This window comes from Mercenaria mercenaria, chromosome 18, assembly GCF_021730395.1.
Source record: "Mercenaria mercenaria strain notata chromosome 18, MADL_Memer_1, whole genome shotgun sequence".
Classification (NCBI taxonomy): Eukaryota; Metazoa; Mollusca; class Bivalvia; order Venerida; family Veneridae; genus Mercenaria; species Mercenaria mercenaria.
The window spans coordinates 45,290,133-45,317,774 of NC_069378.1; the positions used below are offsets into that span (position 1 = coordinate 45,290,133).

At 32.2% G+C, this 27,642-nt stretch overlaps 1 protein-coding gene across 1 annotated transcript; it reads left to right on the forward strand.

Annotated features, from left to right (window-relative positions):
- The first annotated feature begins 13,762 nt into the window (after positions 1 to 13,762).
- Positions 13,763 to 26,400, forward strand: LOC123538505 (protocadherin Fat 2-like). Its single transcript, XM_053529379.1, has 5 exons — positions 13,763 to 13,992; positions 19,547 to 19,811; positions 21,176 to 21,306; positions 21,840 to 21,908; positions 24,664 to 26,400. Exons 1-5 carry the CDS (start codon positions 13,935 to 13,937, stop codon positions 24,906 to 24,908), a joined length of 768 nt encoding a protein of 255 aa, XP_053385354.1. The 5' UTR covers positions 13,763 to 13,934; the 3' UTR covers positions 24,909 to 26,400.
- The last annotated feature ends 1,242 nt before the right edge of the window (positions 26,401 to 27,642 follow it).

The window sequence follows — 27,642 nt, forward strand, 5'->3', positions numbered from 1 at the left end:
TTGAGACTGATGGTTAATGTCTATTATGTCCTTGAGAACAAAGTAATAATTACTGTCATTTACAGCGATAACATTTCTAAATATTTGAGGATAATATTGATCTTACTGATAAGTCAAATGAGGTAGGCTCTCCTACGAATAAGCAACACCACTTGTGACTTCAAATAACTGGACTGTGACTATTTGTCCGTTCCTCCCACTCGAAAAGTAAATTTTCATACAATGTATTCGACGAAACACACACCTGACTTTATTCTCGATAACATGGGTTCAGTTTATAACTTTTCACCACGATTCTGCATTGTTGCAATCTATCGCATGCAGTAAAATATATGGGAATTTAAACAGTGTAAGCCTGTCATGTGATATTTAAGATTATTAGCATAAGACATTATTTCAGGTACAAGTGGCAACCCTGGTATAGCTACCTTCCTTCATCAGTTAAGCTCAAATGACGATCCGTTCAGGCGTTCAAGGGGCGCGGTGTAATTATTCGATGTCAGCCAGGTTAACAACTCGGTCACATAAGCCGTATTTTCTAAAGAGATTACAAAATAAATTTAACATAACGTATTTGTAACTGTGGTAATTGCATTCAATCGCATTTTGGCAGAGGTAAAAACCATAACACTCTTAGGGGCAACAAAACGATGAAATAGAGCGGAATTGTCGGAAATGTGCGTGTAAACTTTAGCGCCTTAATTTTAAGCAACAAGTTAATTCATGTATGCTGCACATTTACAAAACTTACATCGTTCTCGAAACTGACCGTGTTTAAATAAAACATACAGGTAAATAATATTTTAAACATTATTTAACAAAAATATGTAACTGCCAAACTGGTCTTAACTGAGCTACTGTCTCAAGGTCATGGAAAAGACATGTTTCTTTGCGTGTGATACTGAGCATGCTATTGCGCAATCTAATATAAGGGCACGTATTGACAGTGGTGAACCAGTTTTGAGACAAACAGCTTTTGCTTCAATATCTTGAAGGGTCTTATTACCTTTGATTAAAATGTGACTGACACATTTTTGCTATGAACATAATATATATTACTTTCTTGTTACATCCAATATTTGGTACCTGTTTTCTCATGTTAATGTTTTCTCATAGGTTTGAATATATGTTTAACATAATAGAAACTACTATAAAATGCACTTTTAGCTTATCTCCCTTTCTGACTTTGACTTCATAATTTCATGTGTAATATTCAAAAAAAAAGCTTTTTTCTTACTATTCAATTATGTGTAGACTCTGTTACAATTTTAACGCAAAATTAAGAGCCTTATGGAACTTAATCACAGGTTCTTCTTTCTACATGGCATATCATTTCTGTAAGAAACTTGAAAAGCTGTAAAATAATAATCTAAATGAACACAAAATCGTATTCCACAAACGGTTTTCAATCTATTATTAAGAAAAAAAAGGACCATAATCGAAATGCTCGCCACATTCGGCAGCACTGTATTTCCATTTGCAACAATAATCAAAACCTTTATTCATTTTTTTTAGAAATGTGTAATAAATGTTCAATATGTTAACTGTCTCTTGTTTTAGATTTTTAATTTTTTGAAATTTTATCTTTATAAATGTTTATCGTTGACATAATTGTACTAATTGCCTCAAAGGTGATCTCCATGGAAAGTTTTGTCAAACCATTCTTTCTGATGACTGACTTCTATGAACGATGAGAATCCCAATAGTATAACAATACGGATGTTTTAAAGCTCTTCGATGTTTTATTTCAACTTAAGTTGTCTCTAGTTTCTTCAGATATGAAAATTCAATTACAACCTTTAATTTTTAGGAACAAAAGCCTAATTGAAAGGATGTTATCCCGTGCTTTAAAAATGTTTGCACTAATAGTATAAAACTCGTCAAATCTGATATCAATTATCATATGATAGCAACTTTCTTGTAAAAATAAAGGTCGATTAAATAGTACGTTATCCTTGAAAGAATAACGAAAGATACTTGATGAATGATTTTGAAAACAATGGACGTAGTCACATCAGCAACACCTAGTTGTTTTGTTTTGTGTTTTTTGTTTGATTGTTTTGTTTTGTTTTTTGTTTTTTGGAAAATTTAATGTCTTGTCTTGTTACAGATTTGACTAGATACGTGTCACATTATGGGTATTGCTATTTAATATGTTCGTGTTAGAAACTCGTAAATTTTACATTTTGTTCCGCTTCACGCATATAATCATACTAACGCTTGGATCTATACATTTTTATCAAACACAGCTGTAACTAAGGTCAATTATTGAACAACTAGATACTTAAACAATAAATACTCCTCTAACAATTTATAACCGAGTTCGCTTACTACATTTTGTAGGACAAACGCGAATGTCGACACACTAGGCGCGGGCGTACAGCAAAGGGGTTAGGTAAAGTGCACGTGTCATGTAAAAATCCCCGTTAGCTACACGTTACCGTTACAGTCTCCGTCCGTAAGTGGATTCAGCTGTTGTGCTTAGCTCTCCTTCAGTGGCTCTATGGGTCATTCCTAGTGTTTATTCTTTGTTATCACCAGATAAGCGCTGTCACTTGCTTTCACTGAATATTTAGGAAGTCCTGCAACGCAACACCTTTGTATTTAATTTGTCAATAAAATAGGAAACTAAATTTGTCAACAAAAGACAATTTTACAAAATATACTCAAATGCAAAAGAAGTGTGCACTAAGGCTTTCGTCAACTGAAGTAGAGTATGTTTTCTGAAGCTGATTATTTTGTCTGAACGTATGCAAAATTTGTTACCAAAATTTAGTTCAGTTTATAACCAATTTAATGTGTTTCGATTATTTTCAAAATTTATACATTTTCGGGGATTCTTCGCTCTCCAAAGCCAACGGGGGTAAAAACGGAAGTTGTTAATCTCTTTCTTGTCAGATGATAAAAGAGCTGCCTGTTCCTCAAGCATTATTTTGTTTTAATATCACGTGTTACCACCTCTGCTATTTATTCAAGCATTGATATGGTAACGCTTAGGCCTAACGTAACAGTAGAATGACGCCAAGAGGATATTTTTTCCATTCTTGAATAGCGGTTGTCACCCGATGTTTGCTAGATCTATGGCGTACAGCAACTCGACAAGTTTACTGAAATTGCTGGTGCATTAATGAATATGTCACTGCTTTGGCACCCAAACGTTATGTTGACGTAAATAACGTTGTTACCCCGCCGTTGAAGCATTGTTAAGCTTCATTTTGCTGAGTTTCACTAAGTCGTGGCATTTTATTACAACATAGATTTGAAATCTAATGTGTTTTCCGCTTCACCAAAGGTATAAGAAAACTGACAAAACACGTTTTTGTAGATATGTACATTATCTATGGGTAGCACTATCGCTAGTTATCTTGACTGTACCCAGTTTTTATTGTAAAATTGAAGAACAACCAATAGTACATGCTTTAGCAAAGTATATTGCAAATTGTCGACGGATACCTCCGAAAAGACTGAGAATATTCAAATTTAAAAAGTGCACACTTTCTTTTGCGTTTGAGTATATATAGCATTTTTTAGTTTTGAATTTGTGTAATAATGTGTTTCTTTTTAAAATTAAATGTATGTTTTTACCTAGGACCAAATAAAGGTATTTTCAAATTATTCAAATTGTTTTCCGGATTCTTAAGGTAAATCGCCTCCGTTCAGATATAATTAACAAAAAAATATAATCAATGCAAACTAGTGATGAAAATATAACACTTATATTAGTTATAAATAAGACATGTTTTCAATATAAAAAGCCATCTTCCAAAAAATCCCAGCTACTTCATTTCTTTACCCTATCGGTGTGTTTGTGGATATGCATATGGACAACAAGGGAAAAACAAACAAACAATTCAAAGCAGTAAACGGTTTGTGGCCAAAACCATCACTGGGTATTTTTAAGCGGCAAGTTGTGCACGCACCTCACTTTCGAAAGGAAGATAATAATCAACCGCATGATAAGGCATGTTTATCATTTGGCTTAAAGTCGGTCGTTGGAACAGTATATTATATTGATATTTTGAGTCAGTACCTTTTGTAAATGAGCTGATCAAATGCATGCATTATGCTTATTAATCTATTTTGAAACAAAACATGAAGTTCAAATCAATCATATAGTAGTATTTTAAGTGAGCTTACCATTCTCACAATGGAAGTTTAAATCAGGTGGTGCATCATTATTTTCCTTTTTTTTTATATACTTAATGGCGTGAACCAATGTTTCGAGATTGATCCAATCTACACATGATACATAATATAACTATGTGTTTGTTTCTTTTTCACATTATTTCATCCACCGTTAAACATGATAAAGATTAAACGTTAACCTGCGGTAATCGAATACATATAAATCATCGGGTTTGTATATGTTGATGAATAATTCGGATTCTTGTGGTACTGTACATAATGTAATATTTCAGATTCTCTTGAATTAGGCTTAAACAATTAGAATGCAATTTTGGTGAAACAAAGAAAAGAAAGTGATTTTAAATATTTGCAGTTTAACGAGACAAAATTTAAATGCTGATCCGTTTAAGAATTTTCAACTGGGGAGTAACAAAATGTTATATAACCTATTTATAAAAACTCAAAAGAAAAAATACATAGTGTACATAGCTACATAAGTGTAGCAAAGGGGCAAGATGACCTGTGAACTGTTCCGCCTTCAAGTTCAAAAGAGTATGATTTATATAGCTTAATAAGAGGAAACGCACGTGGACAGTAAATATGGCAGATTAAATCATAGCATAGTTTTGACTATTAAGCCCAGTTGTCCAATATTGACAGGGATTTTTAAAATTTCCGGTACGTACGTTTAAGCATTCGTCAACTAAGTATACTGGAAAGAGATTCATATCTGACCTGTCATTCGAACACAAATGATAACGAAGTAATTATACTGATTATTCTAAATTCGAACCAGTCCTTTATTTATGAATAGTAAGCAAAACACCTGCACAGATAAACCCATGACATGCTGAGAACAATTATTACTAATTATCAAGGAAACAGACATAATATACCTCGTAAGCAAACAACAAAATATGGAAATTAAATAAATGTAAATATATTTCAGGCATGAGAACAATGAATGTCTTTCTAAAAATCTTGAAAATTTGATATAATTGTCAATCTGTCAAATTCTATCCAATCCTTTTTCTTTCTTCCGTAATTCCATGTCGATGGCATTAACAAATTTTGACGAAATCATGTCTGTATTTATCGTGGCTATGCACCTGTATCCTGTACCTTGTCTTCTGACTTCCTTAAAAAGTATATTTTACAAAATGAAACAAACAGAACATTCTCCTTATACATTACTGTAGCCATACTACACATGGAAACCGTTAGGACATCTCATATAAAGTTCAGTTTAAATACATTCTATGGTTTATGAACAAATGCCTTTTCTACTTGAATATACATTTACATATACAGGAAGTTTGTAAACAAAAGGAAATTTTTAAATTATTTGACCGCTAAATGCGCTCCTCTTCTTTTGCAAAATCTCACGCACGCGAAACGTCGCATAGTGGATGTTTGTGCTAAGCCATTTGAATATCCATTCATGCATAGAAGATGATGCATAAACGGAACAGGCATAAAAAAGTGTTTTCTATCATAGTGTTGCCTTCACCTTTGAACTTTGGACCTGAAATTTTCTTGCGACATTTTGTTATAGTGATAATCAGTACCAAGTAAGTTAGAAATCTGGCCTTGTCCTGAAAAGCATACGCGTACGCATACACCCGTACACACCAACGTAACCAAAAATGATAGATCTGAATCAGTTCAATGGAAAATTGACATAATATCATAATATCAATATTTAGTGTTGTATATAGTCTTTGTCCAAAACACATCATAAAATGTTAACACAATATTCCAAACATATCACGAAATGGATGTTAAGCATATTGCACATACATTTTTCCATTTTATGGTATACTTGATTATAATTTTTTGCAATGGTCGAACATCTAGAGAATATAAGATTTTTAAATCATTAATATCGTCCGTTGCTAATTTCAATTAAAGGCTATATGACGGTCATTCTTGGATAATATTCGATGGAATAGTAGGGCTTTAAACCTATGTGAAAGTTAAGAACTGCCGTTAAAATCTGATGAATTGATGCAATCTTTGCAAAAGACACACACATATTCCTTTCATTCCCTCCAAAAAAAATCTTCATTTAAATCAAAACACTAACAGTAGCAAATGTGCAAGTTTTGCAAGACATACTCCTTGTTTAAAATTGCTTTTTGCTCTTGTTATCAACTTTAGAAAATGAGATTTCTTTTTGAAACTATCTGAAAAAAAAAATCAGAAAAAGAAAGAACATCGTTTCCTTCCAAATATGCCTTAATTACGTCAAGCACCTTATATTACATACTTAACGCTAAATACCGTTTCTACAGCTGAATCCATTGATAAAATATTCATTCCGCCGATGTCCTACTTTATCTGAATATCAGTTTATTATTCTGTTCAACATTATTCAATATATGTTTAGCAGTATTAAATACCATTCTTTTACTTCAAAACAAATATTTTTGTACTATTAGCAATGAAGTACTTGCTGCTTAAGAAACTTAACAGGAGAAATTTATTGCAGTGTGCCATATTTGTGATCGGTCAGCTAACGGTTTGTCATAAGATATCGGTCACAAGCTCTGACCAGATTTTACCAGACCAGTTAATAAGAGCCAAGACTGGTGATGTCAGAATATACAAGTACAATGTTGATGCAGAGCATCAAGTCGGCTAATATTTTGAAGATTGAATTAGAAACAAAGGCTATTAAAGCTATAACTGCTATTGCGGTGCATTACATGCCTTTTAAAGGCTAAACAAAAAACAACATCGCATCCTTTATGAAAGTTACTCCAAAGCTGTTACCGTCTTACTATCTTAATCTGTTTTGTTTGTTTAAAAAAACCAAAAAAGCTATAAAAATAAATTTTCCATTTTATAGTTCTTTGACACAACCCACGCTAAGCCTCGTTCTGAAACCCACGCGCCAGCATCTTCAGGAATAAGAACGGAAACATTTCAACATATTATATTATATATCCTCTAATGAAAGGCCCGTAGTTTGAAAATAAAGTAAAAAAGAATCACGAATTTTATGGACTGTTTTGTCTCATATGGAAAACATATGACGACAAATTCAGGTCGTCTTTACGTATCTTTATAGAACATCACTTTCGCCTATACCTATTTTTCATGAAAATTCTATCATAAATTAACGACAAAAATGAAAAGAAAATAGGGGGTTGAATAGTTCCTAGTTAAATGCCAGTCAGGCGCGAAATTCATCCTTTACTAGTACAGACACAGAGAGATCTGACCAAAGGGACAGAGTGAGACAAAGCCCTCAAAACAGATAGAGATAACATTTTTATATATAGACGTGTCAGGCTAACTTAGCCTAGCTCTTTGCGAATAGACAGTCTGGTTCTTTAACGTCCCCGGTGTATAGCACCGATACATGCGAAGCCGTATTTCCTGGGAAGAACCAGTACAGGCCTCTAGTTAGGTGGGAGACACTCAAGAGCATCTCAGAAATTTCCAGTGCATGGACAGGGATGTGAACCCCAGACCTCTGGATTGATAGTCAAGTGTGTAACCACTAGACCACCGGCCCACCTATTTTGGTGCAAGAAAAATAATTTCACTCAAACACACAAACTGCAAAATCAGCCCAAAATGAAACCCCAAATTGCAGTGGTGGTGTTTGATCTAAGTTTCGATGAAAAATTATGAAAATGCTACCTAAATGTCAAGGATAGATCTGCCATGTGATTCTAGCAAAAATTACAAAGAAAATAAGGAAAATAGCTCTACAGAGCAAAAAAAAAAAAACAAATGAGGACTATCTGTATCCGTCATTATGCGACTACCATTTTTTTCTCGCGCCATTTTTCTTTTTAGTGTCTGTATGCCATGTTGAGTGTTCAAACATGAAAATTGTGAGAATGTATTCTAGCAGTGAAAAAGTGTAATCAAAGAACTCGTTCTACACGAATCTGCGCTAGAATTGGGAAAATTAGTATCTATTTAATATGGACTTCTTTCAACTACGCCACGGAAGCACATTTTTGACCAAATTACTGACCATATTCCTAGGCTACAGAGAAGAGACAGTCACAAATTATGCCCTCCGATTGTGTTACTTCCCTTAACTTACATGTGCTCATGTAGAAATTTGGTTTTTCGTCTGCAGTTGTATATTCTAACTATATGCAGCGCAAAGTAGACACATGTAAAGACTCAGAAAATCTCTGGCGGTCGTTAATTTATCTATAGGGATAAGTTCTTGATATATTTTTCCTATTTTCTTAAAATACTATCTTTTGAAATAATAAAAATCTAATGCAGTTTTCAGCTGCTAATTCCTTTATGTAAGCATAACTGTCTTCTATTTCTTTTATTTGCAATATCATTTTTTCATTGTCACATTTTAATAACTTCTTTATACCAGTGGCAAAATCATAAAGTGTATCAAATAGAGTCGCCGGTTCGACTAATAAAAAAAAATTCTAGAAAAAAAAACGAAAAAAAAAGATTATCTAGTGCCATGTTGTATACTACTATGGTGATTTGCTAACACAAGATGCAGCATTTTCACGGGTGAAAGAGCCATCAGTCTTATATGGAAAAAAAACAAAATCTATCATTTTATTCCATCCATTTTTGAAATGGTAATAACCAAATAATACCCGTTTGAAATCAACAGATAAATATTTTGTTCTTGTATTTGATTTATTTAGTAAAAATAAATTGCATACATCAACTTCATTTAGCCTTTACATTTCAAATTCAATAAAAATGATCATTCTGGTATCTCCCATTTACAGTGTTAATATTTATAATTATCAAATGATCAATCAGTCTTACCCATAAACCCTGTTTGAATTGTGTAAATTGTGCACACGGATGAATGTTAGCCTGACAAACAGTAGTTTTACCGTAATGATAACGATATGGTTCACTCGAATGAAGCGAGCTATACAATTGCGTTCCGAAGTAGTGCATACCAGTGTAATCGAACCTGATACAGTTGTAAAAGATTATATCTACTCAACGGAAATGGTTAACCTATATTTGTTCTCATTTTGAGTAAGGTATTTTCAGTTTACAATAATTACAAACATTCATTTCGAATATGCAGTTACCTGACTAATGCAAAAGCGACTCATCTGATATAACAAAGAATCTTTAATATTTTGGTTTTAATGCAATAACTTTAACTAGGGTTGCCAAACTGTCAAATGAAATTTAAAATACTCTTTTAATTACATTTCGAATTGATGTACAAAAAGATTATCATAGAAGGCATAATAATTCAAATGTCTATATATGTTATTAATAATTAAATATTCTGAAGCAGATTAAAATGAATCCTGTTGTAACTATCAATCAAAACGCGTTAAGTCAATTGGACTGCAAGACTTAAACAGTCATCTAATAATACATTTTACCGTTAAGCAATGCCAGTGTCGTGGAATATCAAAAATAAAAAAAGTCACTAGTTTATCTAATAACGCATTTATTTATACTTTTCTACGTTTCAGTATGTTAACATCGCCAGTGTCATGAAAGTGACAGTTTGGCTAAACAGTAGAATGAGCGTCAATCTTTCCCATTTGATAATCAAAAGAATATTATAATAAAACAAACATATAGACACAAAGTTTAAACAGAAGATATGTGTTGCGGTTTGCGTAGACTCCCTTTAGATATGGATGTGCACAAGTAATTAGAGGCTTAATTGCCTATATATTTGGTTTCTGAGAGGTCTCCTGAGAAGTACATGTTCAAGTTTTGCTCTCTAAAAGTCATTTTCATGACTTATTGTTGTGATATTTTCTTATACCGGTGCTTGAGGGCATGAGGGTATTGCACAATTCATTACCTCTCATGAACAGACTCAATCAAACCGATTTGTTGTTTTCTTGCACTCTATGCTTCCTTAAGATTTGTTCATAGTTTTAATAGATATGTTACTACAGTGTCTGTCTGTGTACCAAGCCATCTAAATGCTATTGGATAACAGGTTTCCTTGTTATATATAAACGGAAAGAAAAGTTTTACATACGAATTTGAGAAACGAGCAATTTACTTGAATTTCCTTAGATTGTGAAGAACTATTAGTAATAGAAACTATTTGTAAAAGCTTGTCATAATGATGTTGTAAGAAAATTAAGATAAATCCTGCTAGGAAGTAAGAACAAATTTAGTTAAGATATAGAATTTAATAAGATTCCTATTGTACAGAAGGGATGCGATTATTTAAAAATGACTTGTTAAGGCAACTGGAACAGTTACTTCAAAGTCGGCATTAATGTATGCATTTTGAAAGTTTTGTTTCTGGATTAGTCATTATTTACCAGATTTTCATTGCGCTCTTTTCGTACATAAAATAACGCCCAAATGCGCTGATAAACGTTCAAATGCGCTTGTAAACGTTCAAATGTGCTGATAAACGTTCAAAAGCGCTGGTAAACGTTCAAATGCGCTGGTAAACGTTCGAAAGCGTTTGGAAGATTAAAAATATCCATTATTACAAGACTTTGCAAATAGGGCGTATTATAAGTTTTCGTTTATCGTCGAAAGATTTATTTCAGAGCTTATGTTAAATCGAAATTGTAGTAACGTACTTGCTCATCTTGTAGCAGTTAGAGGAAACAAAGTTTTAAAAGTAATGCAAATTGAGAAACGTAATTCGCAGTATCTTTATAATTCTAATGGGATGTTTACAAAGATATTAGCGTCACTTGCGCTACACTGTAGACAAAGTATGGACATGTGTTAACATAGGTTTTATTGTTTTTGTTTCTTTATTATTAACAACGAAATGAAAAAAAAATTGATTGATGAAAAGCTGAATATGACTGTGTAAAATGTTAATACATCTGGCGCCAATGTTAGATTACTTTAAAATTGAATATATGTCCTGTTCTGATCAACCCGCGCTGGAGGACGTGGACAGTAGCTTTAATTTCCACTACCGTCGATGAACAGGCTCATGAAATGAAATAAAAAAATATACCAGAACAGGTTCTGTTATTATGAACGATGTCTAAGCACGACCATAAGAACTGCTATATTTTCCTGATAATTAAACAATAAATTTACGATGCACTACAATATCACTGTATAAAGACTTCGTTTATTTCAATTAAATGAAAATAGTAGAAATTTGATATCCCGATTCAGTAACAGTATAAGAATTCTACAAACAAACCAAGTTTGGTGTGATTCCGACCTGTAGTTTCTAAACAGAAGATGTTTAAATGAAAGTATTTACAAACTATTGTGAAAATAATCGGTAAGAGTAAATTCTTGAGTCCATCTTCATATCACAATGGTTGCACTCAAATGGGTATATTGAAATCTTTAATTTGTTTTGTTTCAATAAATCTATGAAAGTGACAGCCTTTAGTTATCTCTGGGTAAGACTATAATTTTTGCATTCTAGTGTACATGTAAGATGACATTTGTTGCAACTTTTTTTGCTCTGCAGGTGTGCTTTTATCCAGTCTACAACTTTTTTCATGTAAAATACTCTCCACTGGGACTTGAACCCAGACCTCTTCCTACATAATATAAGAAGCATTCTTACATTAAACTATGAAGAGGAAAACTAAATGATATGTTGTAGAATTTTAAAATACAATACTTTACCGTATTTATCTAAAATCAGACTAAATTCATCTACATTGTAATGACAATGTGTAAATGTATGGTTATAACTATTTTCCTTCAACCATTTTATTTTAAATGAGAATATTTGATCAGTTTAGAAATATAGATTCTGCTTCAGCACAAATTCAAGTTTTTTCAACTTTAAAACTTTTTTTCAAATAACCTGTCTGTTTTATATATTTAAGCATTCTGAAGACTTAGAAATTGAATTTAAAGGCACTGCCCTCCAGATTTGGCTAAAAATAATATCTCTTTCAAATTGAAGTTTGATCATATTATGAACATTATAATATGATTTTTTTGTTTTTAAAATATTTTGAAAATTCCTTATCAAGATAAAAAGATGACCGCGTCGGGGATCGAACCCCGTCCGCCGTGGCAATAAAGACATTTTCCTTCATCGTAACAAATATCGTTATTGCTGAAGTAGTGAAAAGAATAAAGAAATCGAAATATAGATATTTTTAAATCGAGACAGTTTACCTGGAGTAAAACTGTTACAAACGCTTTCCGATTTTCGTCGTAAAATGAAGTAAATAAAGCAATTTCTCATGTGTTTTCGTAATATAAAGTTTGTCAGTTATTAAGTTTTTAAGCCTTCTTAAGAAATAAAGCATCTATTTTAAGATATCTAAACATATTTTTGTTGTTGTTGTCGAACGATTTGGAGGCATTCCGCTTTAATAGTTTCAGCCTGTAATTATTTACGATACGTAGAACAAAACTAATTACCACTAGTGGGAATGGAACTAAGTTGACATGCACTGCACATGTCGTTTTTCAGGAAGTTGCATATAACGCTTCTTCTGCTTTGCACAAATTTTACCATTTCTCGACTTAGCAATTCTTTGTTAAGATTTTTTTATCTATGTTGGAATCTTAGCTGCTTGTAGAAGTTTTAAGTTCTAGATGGCACAAACATGTTCCCTCTGAAGACCCGACACTAAATTGAACGAATAGGTTTTTATTCACCATTACCTACGTAGTTCCTGGCATTTTCTACTTAGTTGTTCCTAAGTCAGTGGAAGTACTTATTTTGTCCATCGTACAAATTCTTTCCATATAGGAGCTCTTATTCCGTTGTTTATTTGACTTTTTATTCTATGGATAAGTTAACCGGGCGTATGTAGTTTCTATGTCCTACTTAATGCTTTCTACAAATTCATCTGCTAGATATTAGTTTAAGAAAAGTATCTAAGTACATACAAATTCTAAAATTGATGAATTGCTTTGCAATCGACAAAAATTGAAAAACATTCAGTAGCTGACGTTATATTTACTTATTTCAAATTCATAGTCTAAACTTTAATGACTTATTTTATCTGATCAATTGTTACTATTTATGAAAAAGTTTTTCATAAACACTTTATAGAAAGACATATCATATCTTGTAGTATTTTTCATGTGCATTAATTTACTTGCATCACAACGATTGCGTATTCAAACACAATCTAGTATAGTTAATACAAATATATGAAGACAAAAAAACATACCATATTTATTTTTCCGTATTCCGCTTTGACGTGAAATGATTTAAAATACCTTCTTTCAAAAGCATCTGCTCAGTGAATATGCTTGGCGATGCGTGATGGTTTATCAAACATTGCTGTTAATGGCTGCGGTTACCGTCTGTTTAAAACAAAGAAAACTGTTAAATGATAATTAAAAACAAAAGTTCGAATGTAACTGTGTTACTTGGAGAGATTACTATATCCTTTTTCTCTCGATATTTGTGTAAGTGAAAGGAGCGTATTATTAGCTGAGACATAAAATGCACTCAACATTTTGTTCTAAATGCACTCAACATTTTGATAGTGACCTTTAATGAATGACTACATGTTTACACATGAACTGGATCTCAAACCGAAGAAACACAACATTCACGTGAATGTGTCATAGCTACCTATGCTTTAAACACGCCTATATTGCAACCGTTGGCTGATGAACAACGCTGATGTTCCTGATTGACTGCGATTTATGAGTGTTATGTATGGTTAGACTGATTATCTCCAAAGTTACTCATTATGTCACGATCTGGTCATATTCAGACCTGATTTGTTATGACATGTTTCCCTAGTTGCAACCATGGAACTTGTGTTTGTGTTCTAACAACAAGCTATAGAAACCGCTGGGCAAGAGGGTATAAAAACGGAACGGCATCTGAATGAGGACCACAAACCCTTCTACTCTTTCCAGGACTCGATTGTTGTGCGGAATTGAAAATGAAGATTTTTATTTCAGTTGCTTTGTTGGCATTTGCCGGTCTCTTCCAGGAAGGGGGTAAGCAAGTTTATGTTATATACTAAAAGTAATTGAATGCATTTTGAAACATAATTTAATACAAAATTAAGACGTGTGATTTCTTAACCAAACGGACTTCATAATTAATTTTGTTTGAGCCTCTTTCTTTCGATAAAAGACAAACTAAGCATATCTATAATAAACGGAATGATCTTTTCAATGCATTTTGATATAATAAAAACAAAATAATGCCGTCAACGATCACCCTTGCCTAAAGATGATTTTCCTTATATTGTATTTGTAAATCGGTAAAAGGGGATTAAGCTCAAGCGCAAACAAATAACTCTACTGATCCCGTTTCACGAAGCCTACTTCGGACAAAATTAGAAAATATGTGTAAGAAGTTTTTTAAACTTTTTCCGCTATTGGAATATTCTTAAAATCTAAGCAGTACAAACATATAATAGTGACGTCAAAGTATAGAAAAAATGACATCTTTTAAAATGGTACTAGTAATTCCTATAGAGGAAATGTGTTTTAAAAGTTCATATCGAGGAAAGAACTTAGAATAAACTTAACAAACTTTTGTGAAAATAATTTTGGGACAATTGCTCTGCGTTTTCAAGTTTCTGGCATAACTCATGTAAAATAATGTTGTTTTTGTTCTTACTGTAAGTATGATAGATTTACTATTTTAACAGTTATTTCAAGTTACTCTCAATTGATTGAAAAGGGCAGTCTGTTTTACTTTGTGGCCACAACTGTTTATGTTTCGGACTCTAATTTGAAATATGTTATGTTAATGTCGACGCCCGGAATGTTTTGAAACAGACTTGTCTCATTATTTAAAACATAACATATATATTTATGTGCATTTCTCGTTTGATATGGCTTCTCTCACACCCGGAAATCAATAAGTATTTAAAAGACAATTTGTTAAATATTCTCTTGTTAGCTACAAATGTCTCTTTCTTGATAACGTTGTTTTCGTTTTATCACATGTTTGATCTTCAAAATAATCATAAATATGGATTATTTCATTAAAAATAGTAATTTTCAGCTTTTCTGGTAAGATTTATACCATGACCAAACGTGTCTGTGTATTTTTGTGTACATAATGTTTTACACAATTTATGTATTTTCCAATAAAGTCATTAATGAATCCAGGCAGCATGTTTTATTAAGAAATAACACTATCATGTTACGGTGGTGTTGTAAGGAAGCATGATGCCAAGGAGGAACGAATGGAACTGAACAAAATGGTAGAACAAAACCTAACTACAGCCTAACTAATGAAAGGAGTCAAGTACTGATGAACATTGGCTGCGCTGCGGCCGACATATCACTGATATTAACATTAACGGTCAAATAAATTTATTTTGCAAACATGATAATGTACCAGCCTGAGGACACTTTAGTCATTTTAACTTTGCTTTTTAGTAGGCTTTTTATGTGATAAGTCGAGGCAAATCTAATAAAGATTCCGAGGAATTCTATAATGATATGTATCGTTATCTTAACGTAAGCGTGTTTTAACAGAAACAAGCGTATTATAATCAATCATTAAATTTTTAAACATGTTTTACTAAATGTCACCGGTTGATTATTCTCAGACAATAATGCATTTTTACGTGAAGCTATGTAGTTTAGTTGAGCTTTGGAACTGAATTCTTGCTGATGTTTATCATAGTTAAAAACTTTCCTGAATTTTAGGTATCAATATATTTCCGCTACTCTTCGCGGTATGTATTTACGTATGTACCTTAATTGAGTGATGTTTTACGAGAAGAAAATGCTGATGCAATGTTACTAGTAAAAACATAAATTTTGCTAAACAGACCTATTTTTAAAATTAATATTAAATGATTATACAGATTACCATTTGGTATAGGATAAATCTTCTTAGCATTTGGAGGAGTTTGGAATGCGATCCAAGATGTTGCATTGTTCATCTCAGTATATGTTGAGAAGTTTAAGTTTGATAAGTTTAAGTTTGATACGTTTATTTCAAATATTCCATTTGGCCAAAAGGCCCATGAGGATTTACAATTAATATAATGGCGAGACAAATAATACATTGATACAAACATTTAAACGGAGAAGGTTGTATGGTACTATATCACTATACATATACACTTATGTATTAAATTGTTTCGTGAAGATTTACTGAATTACAGAAACAGCATAACACCTTAATTAGCAGCTGGTGTTACGTAGTATACCATGTTTACAAGAAACTATTGTCAAATGATTATTCAACTAGTTCAAATAATTATCACAATGCGTATGTCAAAAACGACAACGATTAAGACGATTTTATCTTAATCACAAACGTTAATCATGTCGAAACGAAGCACAAGAACAACGTTTGGAATCCGTGTAATATACGTTTTGAATACGATATTTTAGGTAACTTAAGGAGGTAGGTTACCTTGATATTTGTAAGTGCGCATGTCCAACCGGAAGCTAACGTGACGATTTACGGCGACGTTTACGACAAACTAAATGTGTTTGTATATCCATTCATCTGGAAATAAAACTTCAACCTGCCTCCGATCTCATGTTTAATGGTTTAATAATGCAGATATAATGAATGAATTGCCGCAAAAACGCTTCAAAACATTGTTGCCTTAAAATGACGTCATTGACGTCATGACGTTACGTGTCAGTTACCGCGCAAAATTAATAACTTTCATTTTGAAAGTACGTTATTCTGTGCTTTTTCTTTATTTGAACTATTTTTAAACAGCCATTATTTGCTGAAATACTTTTTATTAATCTTTTGCTCTGAAAAATGATCAATATTTTGCTTCTTTTATGTAATTATATTGAAATGTTATGCGGAATGTAAGAAAATGGATGATGGTAACTGATGTGATTGGGAATATAGTTGGCTGAAAGTTAACTTATTACGGTCATTTACAAATAAAAATTGGGCAGTTTGATTTGTTATACCTGTTTCCCAGTTTCCGTTGATAATTTGTTACTTAAATACTAAAACTAAGCTCTAAAATTGTTCAAATTTCAGTAAAAAATTGTGGTGTCTTGAATTAAATTGATGTTACCATGGAAACGAGGCCCGTGACCTATATGTCTAATTGTAAAATTCAAAAGCGTTGACACTGGTCTATTTAAGGAACACAGCTTCGGCTTTTTATTTTCATTTCAACAATATCCATGAGAATAATAGCAGCATGCAGAACGGTTTTTCAATAAAAATGTCAAACGACGGGCACTGCTGTAAGTATTTTAAGCTGTGAAATTTGTTAAATTAACTGCAATTCATACGAAAATATTACTAACGTTAGAAATAAGATGTTTTAAAGCTACATTAAGAAGAAAGATAATTTTATATAATATTTTTTTATAAGAAATTACGACAAAAAGCAACATACAAGCTATTTTAAACATATCTGTTGCCATGGTTACTCTAAACTTTAAGAAAAACATAGTACTATGTAAAGTTCTTGGTATTTTGCTAATCATATTACCCAAATATTCCATGTTGGTCAATAACAGAATGGCACTGAAGCCGTCGAAAAACCCGTTTTCATACATAATTGTTGAAAAATGAGAGAAAATCCGTTACCATGGAAACACGAGCCCCGCGACATATACATTTTAAGCTTTTATTAGAAAGCTAATGCGCATACTAGTAAAACTATTAATTATGCAGACTTCTACGGATAACAAAGAAACCAAAATACACTGAAAAGTGTTAAATATCCGTATTTTCCTTCTTCTTTCTATATAAAATACCTTAAGAGGGTCATGTACTTCAAACCTGGATAAAAATTGTACTTGAAGGGACAGAGATAAATGGAACTGAGATTGTATAAGTTAAAACATTAAATTACACGAAATACAAAAAATCACTGCGGTTCAACTAATTTGAATTTACCCTGGTAACAAGGTAACCTACCTCCTTAATACAATAGTATGCCATGTAACATTGCATGTAATATGTTACAATAACATTATAATTAAAGTGGAATATTATTCTACGGACAAGACATAGAATTATAAATATGCCATCTCATGTTAACCATCATATCGTAATCACTGGTTATAGACTATGTAAAACTGGTTTTTGACAAATAAACAGTTAGAAATCGATATATGGTAAATATACAGTCAGAAACATTGACAGACATAAATATAAAGGTCATAATAACGTTAAGGTTGAATCAGTTTAACATAATTGTAAAATTTGGTAAGAGCATATTGTTTGGAAAATGAAAACAACAGCAAAATAACAACATTAACAATAATCTATAATAAATGTTCAAGTGAAACGCAAGAGCGGGTTAACATAATAACAACAGCAAAATAACAACATTAACAATAATCTATAATAAATGTTCAAGTGAAACGCAAGAGCGGGTTAACATAATAGCTAGTTACGCACAGTGATATTACAATATGCAAATTCTGTAATTGCAGAGGGAATTTAATATATTTATAACTTTTTCATAATTTGAATATTGGTGTTTTCCCATACCAATTAAAAATAAGCTCAGAGGTAAAGCATGCCGTTTATGTTCATCAGGTCATTTGCCGTTTGGGTTCGAAACTCAGCAACGGCAGTTAATTTTCATTTTATTTTGCATAAAAAGTAAATGCCTTCTCTATGATACAACGACAGAAGTTATCTGAAGCGGATATTGCAAATGAGAAATGTTTAGCAGCATATCAAAGATGATATTAGTTATATGCATAGACTAAATATATATTAAACGGAAAGAGAATAATGCACACATGTTACATAACATATATGTGTATACTAACCATCAAAGAAAGAAACGAAGAATATGGGAATAGAATTGAAAACGGGTAGGAAATACCAAAAAGGAAAATTGCCTGAAAAAAAATCGTCGTGAGAATTAAAACCTATACAAAACATGACGGTTTGTATTTGGCATCTGCAATTTACTGGACTGAGCTATTTTGTTATGTACATTGTACTTACTGGACAGTTACAATGAAACAAATACCGATTATGAATTGCCAAGTATTGCACAAGCAATGAGCATTGTTATCTAATCTATTACAGTTAGATTTTATATTTAGGGTTTTCTACATGTACATTTACAGTTAATATATAAAGATTAAACAGATTAGCGAAAGATAAGCACAGTATATATCTATTATACTCTTCCAGTTAATCAAACAAACATATAAACATTTCTTTTAATGCAACGTAGATGTCTTTTTTTTTAACTTTTTTGCTGAATAATTTAGAATGAATGTTTCTTTTTTTTTTCTTTTTTTTTTTCGCATATATATTCTTAAATTTATCTTTAAAACTTCATATTTTCCTACTACGTACATTTAAGTGACTTTCGTTTATAATGGCGTTTGTTTTTCGTTACTTCAAAGGTAGTACAATGGTTTGAAATATAACTCGTAAAAGTATTTTATAATATACGAAAAAACGCTTATTCCATCCTTTGACATAGAAAAACTCATGCACTTTTGTCCGATGGAATTTGTCATAAGATTTTTTGCAAACTGTTGCATTGTAAATTGCATAACATAAATACTAAGACTTGCTTTAGAGACAAACTTTACATGGATTGGTATAATGTTACAGATGCACAGATTACAGGATGGACAGTTCCAAGTATTACAGGCGCCGCAACTGGAACAGGAGCAGCACCAATTTCATTTCCCGAGAATCAAGCTGTGGGTGCAACTTCAACTTCATTTACAGCCACTCCAACTGGTCCCGATACAATTGCGTCCTACACTCTGTTGACTGCTGGTACTCCTTTCTCGGTAACATCTGCTTCTGGTCTCATCACTCTAGATAGTGCACTTGATTTTGAAACGACAGCCAGCTACACAGTTGAAGTTCAGTAAGTTTCATGTATCTTTTACATAATTTTCAGTAAAAAACACAACCGCCTATAAGTAGGTTTGTAAATGATTGAATAAAATCCAGATGCAAATATACTCTTTGTTGGGAAATAATATTAACGTTTTGCTAAATAGATGAAATATGCTATTAACTTTCAAGTTAGCGATTTGAAATCATAGCCAACGGTTTCAAATCTGTTTTGAAAATAGATTGGCTTTACTGAAAATTTGTCTCAGGTTATAACTGTATTAGAATAAGTCGTGTATCTATATTTATCCTTACCACTATGCGTTTATCAGGGCGATATCTGTCTGCCCTGTAAATACGACTGACGGACTACTTTTTGAAGTATATGTACTATAGGCAGTGTAAACTTGATCCAGATATCGAAGCTCAAGCATTTTATCATTTTATGAGGACTTCCACGTTAAAATATATATATATATATAGTGTGCTCTATCCTAATATACCTCAATACGAAATGGTAAGGTGACGGGTTTTAAGTCTGGGTGAATCGACCTTGACTTGTCACATTTTCACACAAGAAATTTAGACATATAACCAGATTTAAGCAGTCGTTAATTGCAATTACTAGATACAAACTATTCATGGTGGAAGGAATTTCATTAACTTCATATGAAGTATTTAAGGTAGAGATTGTGGGCATTTGAATTCATGTCAAGCGTGGTTTTTTGGCTGTACTTTATCCGAGTCAAAACCACTTTGCTTGTTTTGTACACGAATGCCCTGTTAGCACCTTTGATTTAAAATACACAAAAGGCAAAGTATGTGGTAAGGAATAAAGTTTAGTTCTATGAAATCGTGTGTAACTGCATCAAGCAATGGCGTAGGAATTTACAATTGAGTAAAAATCTGTGTTAATTATTTTTGTATTGAGAAACATTTTTTAAAACAAATGTTATATACAGATTTAATTGACTGCAAGGTAGATAGTATATGGTTACTGTCTTTGTTTATTTTAGTTTATCCGCCTCGACTCCAGAAAGTTTATCCCTCTCAACAAGCCTTGGGGTGAATAAACTGTTCTCCAACTTGGCGGATAAACTTAAGTTAACAAAGACAGTTACCTAATACTCTATATATGTAGCTGATGTGGGTTTGAGCCTCACTCGGGACGTCGAATTCTTCATGTGAGACAGCCATCCAGCTGGCTTACGGAAGGTCGTTGGTTCTACCCAGGTACCTGCTCGTGATATAATGATTCACGGAGGGGCACCTAGTTTCTTCCTCCACCATCAAAGCTGGAAAGTCGTCATATGACTTATAATTGTGTAGGCGCGACGTTAAAACCAGCAAAAAATGAATATGTAGTCGAATAAATAATCTAATTTATTATTCCAGAGCAGTTGATAGCAACGGAACACCAAATACTGGAACTGCAACTGTAACAATATCCGTCACGGACGTGAACGAGGCCCCAACATTTAGTGCTGCATCAATGTTAGCTTGCGTTGCTGACGGTTCCACAGCAGGTTTGCTTTTAATGAAATATGAATCATATGAATCGATAGATATATCATATTGTATAGTCTTTGCCAAAATTATATTTCAGATGTAACTTACACATAAGAAATACTAAAAAAGGTGCTCTAATATTTTACTGAACATTCGTTTTTAGTCATGAATTATAAATATCAAATGTTGAAGTGTAAATGTATACAGTTGCAGAAACGCTTTTAGTTTGCAATTGGGAAAGGTGATTAATGTTGTGAAATGGTTGAATTTCCTCTAATGTTTCCTTACAGCCTATGTAATTTATATTTCATATTCCTTTATATGCATATATGCATCGGGTCTCTTTCTCCATCATAAAAGCCAAAGATTTAGATTATTGACATAAAACCAAACATAACAATTTAGATATATAAGTGTCTAAACTTTGCGGAAGTGTGAAAATACTATCAAGTACCATTAGTAGAATGTAGCAATTTGCATAAACTGTAAGAATCAGTTAGACGATGTCTTTTGAATAGATATCGTTTCATTTTAAATATTATCATTTCAGGTCAGTCTGTGAGTACTCTAACAGCCACTGATCAGGATACAGGAGACACCATAACTTACAGCATTAATTGTAAATATATAAATATTTGAACAAGCTTTAAGGTAGTTCTGCACGTTTGATAAACCGGAAGTGATGGCGTAACGTCATTTATCCGGAAAACGTGGAATAAAGCCTGGATTCGGCATACGGAAATGAAAATCATTTTATGAATTAATAGCAACCTATGAGTAAATTTATTACAATGTCACTGTTACTGTCTTTCTAAAGTTAAAATATGATATTAAAATATCTGACACGTTAAAAATGCAAATTAATGTCTTAAAATTAGCGTGAAATGTGCGGTTCACTTTAATCATCGTCAAATAACTCAAAATCAAGCACACGGACCTATACATTTTATTTCACCAAATTATAGGCAATATGTTTATTTAAAACTGTGGGAAGTTTCATTAAATTCTACATTGTAGAAATATTTTTGTCCGCGAAAATGTTATGAAAGTTATGATTTTCCCATAGACTTCCATTATGAAAACTTGCGTGAGGTCTATTTTTTTCAAATCGGTCTAGCAAAATATCAAGCACACGACCCTATCTTTTTTATTTGCTGAATTTTCTAGGTATATTCTGAAGTTTTGAAAAATCAGAGTTTAATCAAATTCTACATTGTAGAAAAAAATTCGATCGAAAAGTGCAGAACTACCTTAAACCTAATGTTGTCTTTGTTTGGTTTCACGTATTATCGACACAACAATAGGTCAGCTTTCCAGTTTTTCAGCTCTTGATGCTAGAGAAAGATCACCGCTGTCAGCCTTCTGTAAACCAGCTGGAATTCTTTCGTTATATGTAAGAATTCTACATCCGAGCTTTACATTCGAACCCACAGTGTGTGTGTGGGTGTGGGAGGGGATGTGAGTGATTCAAAGTCAACGCTCTTAACCACTCGGCCACGGAGACTCCGTTATCACTAAATTCGATTATATGTTGTAATATAAGATTAATGATCACAATACGGCTATGCAAATCTCTGCTGTTGTGAGAGCACTCTGTTATTATATCTCTACGTTGTTAATTTTAATTAAAATGAACTTCTTGAAGGCATCGCATATTGTTAATCTAATAAATATGTTGTTATGTAAGTTCAATATATAGTTTTATGCATTGTTGTAGTCTTGCTCTTAGTCTAGATATAATGATTATTGTAATTTTATAGCATGACCTTTCAGCTGAAGAATCGGGCAATTATGACTATATTTTTATTGGTGATGATACGATCGAGTAATCGTCACTAACAGTGTCGAGACGCCGACAATATAAAACGGCCGGACTCATCCTACGAATACGTTCGGTGCTGCTTTCTGTTTGCGACTTATATCCATACTTCCACCGTTGCGTCAGTTAATCAACCATTTCCAGGTTAATACATGTACATAACCACATCTATATAAGCTTCGTTTACCCGACAAATTATTTACCACAGGAAATATATACCGTTGCTATTTAAACTGTTGTCATTAATTTAGCCCAAATTAAACCGGTTATGTGGTATTTACCTAAATATAGTTACGGTCGTTCATGCTCTCGGATGTAAGAATACTTGGCTGACGTGTCGATTTTCTGTAAAAAAAAAACTCACGTTGGAAAATGCAAGTAAAATTAAAAAAGCGTCGTGTTTCAATATATCACGTACGAGATTAACACATGGCATTATGCTTATGATCAGGCAAATTAGAAAGAACGTCACCAATTGAAAATTTATTTCTTCCAAAGTCAAGTCAATCAAATTTAGAAATTATACTAATTGCGCAAGTATTTTTAGTGCTGATTTTAATGTTGAGTCCCTATGATCTAGGGTTCGTGTCAGATGTTGCGACGTCCGGTATTTTTGCTGTTGAGACAAGTTTATTTGTTTTGCAAGAAACCCCGCATGGTGGTGAATATTATGATTATGATAATCGTCTATCAAATGATGAATAGACACACCTGCCTACATTGTTTCTATTTTGGAAGAAAATGCCACTGTGGGGAATATTTTTATAATATCTTAAAATATAATATTGAATATACAAATGTATTTTGGTCTAAAATGTTAATGTATGTTAATAATTTACAAAGTCATCTGACCTAGCCTGATTAACAATATACTGATTTTCATTACAATACAGATAAATTATTCAATAATTTAGAAGCTATATAGTTTAAAACAAAGGACAGACTTTTGAATATACAGGCCAAAAAATCACTATTTATTCCACTATTCTTTTTTTTTTTTTTTTTTTTTGGTTGGATTTAACGTCGCACCGACACATGATATGTCATATGGCGACTTTCCACTGTTCTTGGAAATACCATTGTATTATTCTAAATGCAAAATATGTTAAAGCATTTTTCAACTCATTCGTTTAGTATGAATAATGGTGATGTAATTATGTATTGTAAAGCGTATTAATGACATCAGGAAAAATGTATATATCAACTGTAAGAATATGCTTCCTATCATTTTTCGATTGTGAATTGAAACGCCTTTTTCCGATTAGAATCAGTTATCAATTATGTTGAGAGTCGATTTCGAAACATTTGTTGTCATTTTAGCAAGACAAAATTAATGATCAAACATGACCATAGTTTTTATCATTTCGGCTCTTTTATCATTTCAACTTTAGACAGGAACAACTATCACCTTATTTTTATCATTTCAGCTATAGACAGGAACAACTATCACCTTAACTTATATCATTTCAGCTGCAGACAGAGCAATCATGACCATTTATTTTACCATTCCACCTTGCGGACGGCGCAGCAATGACCATAATCTTTATCATTTCAGCTGGAGACTCGAACAGCCACTTCACATTTTCTGGAGCCGAACTTCAAGTCAATACAGGAGTTACTCTTGACATGTCAACCACAGCAAGCTACGCTCTTGTTATTCGTGCCACCGACAATGATGGGACACCTCTGTTTGGATCTACAACTCTTACTGTAACAGTGGGTAATTGCAGCAACAGCGCAACAGCTCTTGTTATAAGTATCATGATGACTCTTATGACTCTGGTTGTGTCATTATATTAAGATACAAGCTCATCCAAAAGTTCTAATTCAAAGTACTTTCCTAATTTTATACTTAATATCACCAAGAGTACGTTTTTCTTGTAGTCCAAGTTAGATAAACATTTTTTTAAATCTGAACGTTAAACAAGACTCCCTAAAGGAAATTTATGTTAAAATAAGAAGGAATTTGATTGATTTATTTATTTCAAAATACAATGTATCAATACAATATGGCAAATTATCATATACATACAACAAATAATAAAACAAATCTGTATGAAGGAAAATATATTCACTCAACACTTTTAAGTTTATTTTCGTTTTACGCTTGTCCGTAAAAATCTGCATAGTATATAAATTTATTAGTAATATATGCATTAGACTTCTAATATTAATTAAAATATACATTCTGTTTCTACGGTAATGTATTTCTTTCAGTTTTAGAGTATATTTAGTACATTTTATTAACTAAATTAAGTAGGACTTACACACATTCAGATTTCACCGAATCCCATATAACAGCTGCCTTTAGCATAAAGCGTTTCCAGTCTTTCCCACCAGAATGATGTTGGCGTCATAAACATATAGTTCCGTTTTTAAAAGTAAAAACTATCGCCGATTTCAGTGTATTGATGCAGCTTACGAGCACAAAGTAATAAGGTCCTAATTTTCAAATTCTTGATCTATAATAGGTCTATAGCTTATAAGTAGTAATGGTACTCATTGAAATTGTAACGATACATATTTATTAAAAATATAAAGTACCTTTGTTGTAATTTTGAAATGAAAATAGAATTAGTTATCATTGATCTAATATGATTTTTTACTATTTATCAGTACTCTAGGTGAGATGACTGTTTTACCCTGGATGCAATTACTTTGCACACTAATACCTAAGCAAGATATAAATTTAAATAGCTGCAGAATTATATAAAATATTGAGTAACGTACATATGACTTAAATGAGAGTTTATTAACATAAATACCACAATAATTAATGTAATTTCATATTTAAATTGGAGTTTATCTACAAAAAATTAGCCTGTATGCCTGTCTTGCTATTACAAAAAATGTTATCAACTTGAATCAAAAATGAATAGGTGTCCAGTCGTATATGTCTACTCCCTCTAGTACCACGTGTGATGTGTGTTTGTGTGAAGCATTTTAGTGTTTAAGAAATGATGACAATAATGAGACAGTACCGTGTCGATGCTTGTGTCATTTCTTGTATTATTCTCAATAGATTGTATTGCCGAAAATACCTTTATTCAATTTCAAATGTAAGTAATAGATCACCTCAATTGTTGGTAAAACTGTTCTGTGGTAAATAAAGTTTTCATGTACAAGAAATGAAAAGTGGTTGAAACTGATGTCATAATGATAAGCTAATGATTGATATACGTACAAGAGATCAGTGTAAAAACTTAGGTTTTTCCACAAATCGTTATTTCCTTGTGTTTAGCATGTAACAATTGTTTTTGCCTGTCTATAAAATAAAGCAATACAAAACATATTGCCATTTTGTGTTAGCTGCCTTGGCCTTTTCCTGGACCAATTTGTATTTCGTTCCATAGCTTTGTTGATGAGATCATAGTTTGATCTACCATTAGCTGTTGCCTTTCTACTTACTTGTATTCCTTCGATAATTGAGTTGATGAAACTCTTGTAAAATGATTGGTCATTTGTCAAGTTGAAGCTTCTTCCAAAACGCTTTACCGTAATGATATTGAGAGAAAACTAAATCGATCAATGTAAAGACGTTTGCACTTGCGAAACAGGTAAATCTGTTTCTTTAAAATTGTGTGTTCTTTTACCTTCGACAATAGTTACTTACAATATACTAGTATATCATACACACACATATTTAGTTTATGTCCAGTTCTGGTAAAATATATAGAATAGGATATAAGGTAGTTCTGCACGTTTGATAAACCGGAAGTGATGGCGTAACGGAAATGAAAATCATTTTATGAATTAATGGCAAGCTGTGAATAGATTTATTACAATGGTACTGTTACTATCTTTCTTAAGTTAAATATTATATCAAAACATCTGATACCTTATAATAAATTATTCAAAATAATGTCTTAAAATTAGCGTGAAATGTACGGTTCACATTAATTATGGTCAAGTATCTCGAAAATAAGCACAAGGACCTATACATTTTATTTCACCACATTATAGGCCACATGTAAATTTACAACTGTGAGAAGTTTCACTAAAATCTACTTTGTAGAAAAAATTCTATTCTCGAAAATGTTATGGAAATGATGATTTTCCTATAGGGTCCCATTATGAAAACTAGCGTGAGGTCCAATTTTTTCCAATCGGTCTAGCAAAAAATTATGCACACGACTCTATCATTTTTATTTGCTAAATTTTCTAAGTACATTCTAAAGATTTTAAATATCAGAGTTTAATCAAATTCTATATTGTAGAAAAAATTTCGATTCGAACGTGCAGAACTACCTTAATATGACTCTATGTATCGTTGAAAATATGCATTTAATCAACTTGAATATTTGAAGTAGCTTCATTTTATAATACATTTCATCACCTTAGATTAAATTGTAGACATAAACGTTGATTGATTGATTGCACATTTTAACAACGCATTTTCACAATTTCAAAATTATGCCGTGCATAGTTTTTGTTACAACGTTATCTTTGATCAATCTCTGCATGTAAATCGTTTCTCACATTTAATTAGGAGTGCTCCACTACAATCTGTACGTTAACTTACGAGGTAATATGC

Excerpts from the sequence above, each read along its gene's own strand:
- LOC123538505 (XM_053529379.1), top strand. The coding sequence starts at position 13,935 with ATGAAGATTTTTATTTCAGTTGCTTTGTTGGCATTTGCCGGTCTCTTC. Across the intron at positions 19,812-21,175 it reads AGCTACACAGTTGAAGTTCA|AGCAGTTGATAGCAACGGAA; the intron begins GTAAGTTTCATG and ends TTATTATTCCAG. Across the intron at positions 21,909-24,663 it reads CATAACTTACAGCATTAATT|CTGGAGACTCGAACAGCCAC; the intron begins GTAAATATATAA and ends TTATCATTTCAG.